Genomic DNA, 5,451 nt, shown 5'->3' on the forward strand with positions numbered 1-5,451 from the left:
AATGAAATGAAGGAAATACAAAGACAAGAGAAAGAAAGTGAGGATAAAAGGACTTGGAGAAAAGGAAAAAGAAGGCAAATCAGAAAAAAAAACGAAAAAACGAAAAAAAAGACAAAATATACAAGAAAAATACAATAAAAAAAAGAAAAAAAGGAATTTTTTTTTTTTTTTCTTACCAGCATTTGCATTATCAAAATGAATTTTATCGAACTCTTGCCTTTGTAATGCACTGAGTAAATTGTCTTTTTTCTTTCTTTCACCTTTTGCGCTACGTAGGCAATTTGTCTTGAAAATTCTACTTGCAAGATCAATTACTTGACACTTAAGGAGAATGGAATGACTTATCATACGCCGCTGATAAAAAGGGGCCGGCGAGAAGAATATGATAATGCGACAACACTAATAATAATGATAATAGTATTAATGATAATAATAATAATAATAATATTAATAATAATAATAATAATAATGATAAAAATAATAATAATAATAATAATATAAAAAATAACGACAAAAACAACAATGTAATAATAATAGTAATAATGATAATAATAATAATAATAATGATAATGATAATAATGAATAATAATAATAATAAGAAGAAGAAGAACAAGAACAAGAACAGGAAGAAGAAGAATAACAACAGCATAATGATAATAAAAAAATAATCATTATTATTATTATAACAAAAACAATAATAATAATGATAATAATAACAACAACAATAAGAAAAACATACTCTGGCAGACTCATACGAACATCATTTATCGCATAATAAAGTATCCTGTCTTGGCCTCGTGGAAATACCAGTAAACACAACAACCGTCTAGATATTCTGCCAAATACTCATACCTTTGCAAATTACGTATTGAAACATTTAAAAGACACACACAGCGTCGTAATCATAATGTGCCCAGAGCCATTCCTCCTGCAACAGACATTCTCATGAAATAAGGCTTTGCCATGTTATATCATAGGAAGAGGAATGTGTGTTGCAAGAGGAGAATGCAACATTGGCAAGGGGCGGAGCACAAAGTGAGAGAGAGACTCGTGTTGCTATTGTAGTATGAGATATGCCGCTTTTAAGATGTATCTTGCAGTAAGATATATTTGCACATAAGGGGTTGCCTGACATACACATATATATGCACACACACACAAGCACATACGTACACTCACTCAAATATATGATGGAACACACATACGTGATTAGACGCCTAATCTTAAACTCACACACACACACTTGAATACACATTCAAACACACGCACGCACGCGCACACACACACACACACACACACACACACACACACACACACACACACACACACACACACATACACACACACACACACAAACACACACACACACACACACACACACACACACATACAGATCGTATGGTCCTTCCTTCTATATAGGTAAGCAGTTTCCGTTGGTATTATCTCTCTTTCAATATTTCGCTGAAAAATCTGCCGGCACATTTGCATACTAACACCATTTCCAATATATAACAGGCAGTTTCCCCTCTGATGCGAAAGGTCAGACGTAATATGGTTGCTCTCTCTATCTCTCTCTCTCTCTCTCTCTCTCTCTCTCTCTCTCTCTCTCTCTCTCTCTCTCTCTCTCTCTCTCTCTCTCTCTCTCTCTCATCCACTCCTCCTCTTCCATGCTTCCTCACCTCTTCTTCTGCATCTCCGGCGAGTTCTCTTTGCTCTTCCTTCCCCTCATCATCCCCGAGTGTTTTTCCTGCATGCTAATGTTCCTCTCGAGGTTGGCGATATTCTGTTCCACATCGAGGAGCATCTGCTTGTCGTCCTCCAACCCGCTTCCGTATCCCCCTCCTTCCTGGAAGTCGCTGCTCACGTCTCCATCCCAGAAAGGTCCTCCTCCACCTCTGTCTAGTGCTGCTCCTCCTCCACCTCCTCCTCCTCTTCTTCCTCTCTCCGGTCCTCCTCTCCTTCCTTCTACACCTCCAGCTCCATCTCCACTTCCTCTCCTTCTGTCTAGTCCTCTTCCTCCTTCTATACCTCCTCCTTCTCCTCCTGGGCTTCCTTCTCCTCCTTCTATTCCTCCGAAGACGTCCTCCTCGACTCTAGCTCCACTGTGCCTGCGTCTGCGCCCTTCCCTTCCTCCTCCGGGCGGCGGGATGTAGCGAGCCTCGAAGGAAATGAGGATCTGGGGAAGAAAAGAGACGGAATGGTGAATGAGGAATAAGCGAGTGCAAAGACGAATGAATGAATGAAGGAATGGGTAGATTTGTGAATGAGTGAAAAGATGAATGAATGGAGGAAGAAATGGGTAGATTAATGAATGTGTGAAAAGATGAATAGATGAAGAATTGAGTAGAATTATGAAGTGAGTGAAAAGATAAATGAATAAATGAAGAAATTAATAGATAAATGAATAAGTCAATGGATAATTAAATGAGTGATCAAATAAATAGATAGATAAATAAACAAAAAAATAAATAATTACGCATGATTAGTAGATAAAGAGATAAAGAGTAGCTAAAGAGATTCAGAGAAGTTTGTGTTTACTACGTGTGTTTAAGTACACTTATACAGTCTCATACTTATGTATGTGCACCGTCTTATACGTACATATTCACACATATACAAATCACCCATGTCTTCAGTCCACGATGGAGATCAAAGAGAGAACAGAATTTTGTCTCTATGAAATAATACAAAACAATAAAAAAACACAAAATCACAACCATAACTTTATATACCAAAGTACACACAGCAACGGAAACCTTTTAAAGCCGATTTAATAAACATTTATGAGAAAATAAGAGGGCGTGTGGGCTTATAACTTGACGTAGAGAAAGCCAAGGGAGATATTTATGAGGTGGAGCACAGGTTGATTGATCACGGAAGGTTAAGATTTAATGATAATAAACTGATGTTTTTTTGTTGTTGTTGTTGTTGTTCTTGAAACTCAAGACCGTGGGAAATAGGGTACATTACGAGTAGAAGGAATCATTTTAAGAAAATATCATTGACATAAAAAAATGTTAGGAATGTGATTAATATGATAGACAGATAGATAGATAGATAGAGAGATTGATAGATAGCTTATTTGATAGATGGGTCGATAGACAGACAGACACAGACAGACAGACAGACAGACAGACAGACGGACGGACGGACATATAGATAGATTGATTGACATAGAAACTGACAGATAAACAAACAGACAGACAGACAGATAGATAGATAGATAGACAGAAGGAGAGGGTAGTGCTAGTGAAAATGTGCACTTTCGTTCGTTCCACCAGTCCCCTGAATGACCCCCTTCATATTCATCGCTAAATATCACCTTCATCGCCAGATATTCATATTTATAAATCTCCTAAAACCCTCCACAGTTGTTTCAGAATCATAGAAAATCCGAAGATAATATGATATATGTAAATCAGACATCCAGGTGAGTATGGAAATGGAGTCGAGTTTGTTGAATATGCAGTTGCCTCATATTAACGAAACCTGTCGCTTTTTCTGTCTGTCTCTGTCTCTGTTGCTCTGTCTCTGTCTCTGTCTCTCCCTTCATTCCTTCCTTCCTTTTCTCCCATCCTCCTTTCCTCCCCTGCCTCCTTCCTTACCCCTCTCCCTCCTTCACTCTCACCTTCCCCCCCCTCTCTCTCCCTTATTCCCTCATTCCTTCCTTCCTTCTCTCCCATCCCCCTTCCTCCCCCGCCTCCTTCCTTACCCCTCTCCCTCCTTCACTCTCCCTCCGCCCCCCATTCTCTCCTCATCTCTCACCGGACTTAAGTGCACGCATGAATGTGCAAGTACATGCATGAACCCTCGATGCGGGCGAGAGGAGAGAACATTAGCACAGGGAAGCAATACACTTCGTTCAGGGAAAATGACCCACATCAGCCAGGACGTGAGTGTCCATACCTGGTGTGCGTGAGTAAAATTTCCTTTTGTAATGTATTCCTACAAAAACTTGGCGTCGAGAATGGGAAGTATTTATTATTATTTATTTCTATCTTATATTATTATTTTTATTTCTATTATTATTACTTATTGAGTTTCAATGGTAGTTTATGGTGATTTATTTTTTATTTCATGGTAGCGGCGTTTTGTTGTGTTGTAATGCTGATAGTGGTTTCCGTTTTTTAATGTTCTGTAATGGTAATAGCGGTTTATGGGGATTTTTAATAGCAATATTCGTTTATTATTATTATTATTATCATTATTATTTTATTTTTATATTATTATCTTTATTTTTTATTATTTATTATTATCATCATTATCATTATTATTACATTATATCATAAGAAAACCTTTTCTTCTATCGGTATTTAAAGAAGTGCTTTGCCTCCAAACACCACACACACACAAACCACACAAAACACACACACACAAAAAAAAAAAACACAACACCACACCAAACCCCACCACACACAACACCCCAAAACCAACACAAACACCCCAACACACACCACAAAAAACAAACCCACACAACACACAACACACACCACAAAACACGCACACACCACCACACACACACACACACACACACACACACACACACACACACAACACACGCACAAATTACATAGGCATTCCTCCCCCTCTCTTTAAAACCCCCCCCCCCCCCCGCCCCCCCTTTTTTTAGCTAATAAAGCACTCATTATTTCCGTTTTGAGTCCCGGGGGGGTAAAAAGCAAAATTTTTAAACCCGTGAAAAATTTGTTTTGATTTGTTTAAAAAAAAAGGTTTGATATATATCAAGTTTTGTGGGCAGAAAATTTCTTTTTTTTCTTTTTTTTTTTTTTTTTTTTTTATTGGGTTTTATTAATTATTACCCCCCCCCCCCCCCCCCCCCCCCCCCCCCCCCCCCCCCTTTTTTTTTTTTTTTTCCCCCTTTTCCCCCCCTCCCCCCTCTTTTCCTCCCCCTCCTTTTTCCCCTCCTCCCCCCCCTTTTCCCCTTTCCCCCTTTTTTAAAAACCCCCTTTCTCTTCCCCTTTTTTTTCCTTTTTCCTCTTTTCCCCCCCTCCTCCCCCTCCTTTCTTTCCTTCTTCTTTTTCTTTCTTCTTCTTCCTCTTTCCTTTCTCTATTTCTTAATTTTTAAAAAATGGGGGCCCACGCGGGGGGCCGATCCCTCGGCCGAAGATCAAAGAAACCCGGGGGACTCAGGCGGCGCGATGGAGCCGTTACTGCGTCAAGTAAAATTTGATGGGTGGGGTGGTGGCGGTGATGGTGGTGATGGGGTGGTGATGGGTGGTGGGGTGATTTGGGTGGGGGTATGGGGGGTGGGGTGGGTAGTGGGGGGGTGATGGTGGGTGTGGGGGTGGGGGTAGGGTGGTGGTGATGGGGGTGGTGATGGGGGTGGTGGTAGATGGGGGTGGTGATTTTTGGGGGGATGGTGGTGGGTGGGTGGTGGTGGTGGGATGGGGTGGGGGGGGGGTTTGGGGTGATTGGGGGGTGATGGTGGTG

The 5,451-nt window shown here is 40.3% G+C and overlaps 1 protein-coding gene across 1 annotated transcript in view; it reads right to left on the reverse strand.

Moving 5' to 3' along the window:
• Nucleotides 1-5,451, reverse strand: part of LOC119572633 (otoferlin-like) — a gene marked incomplete in the record, with an annotated part of 132,351 nt that overhangs the window by 83,469 nt on the left and 43,431 nt on the right. The window contains 1 exon segment of the mRNA XM_037919738.1: nt 1,680-2,176. Coding sequence (XP_037775666.1) covers nt 1,680-2,176 — 497 coding nt within the window.

The sequence above is a fragment of the Penaeus monodon genome, chromosome 4 (assembly GCF_015228065.2).
Source record: "Penaeus monodon isolate SGIC_2016 chromosome 4, NSTDA_Pmon_1, whole genome shotgun sequence".
Classification (NCBI taxonomy): domain Eukaryota; kingdom Metazoa; phylum Arthropoda; class Malacostraca; order Decapoda; family Penaeidae; genus Penaeus; species Penaeus monodon.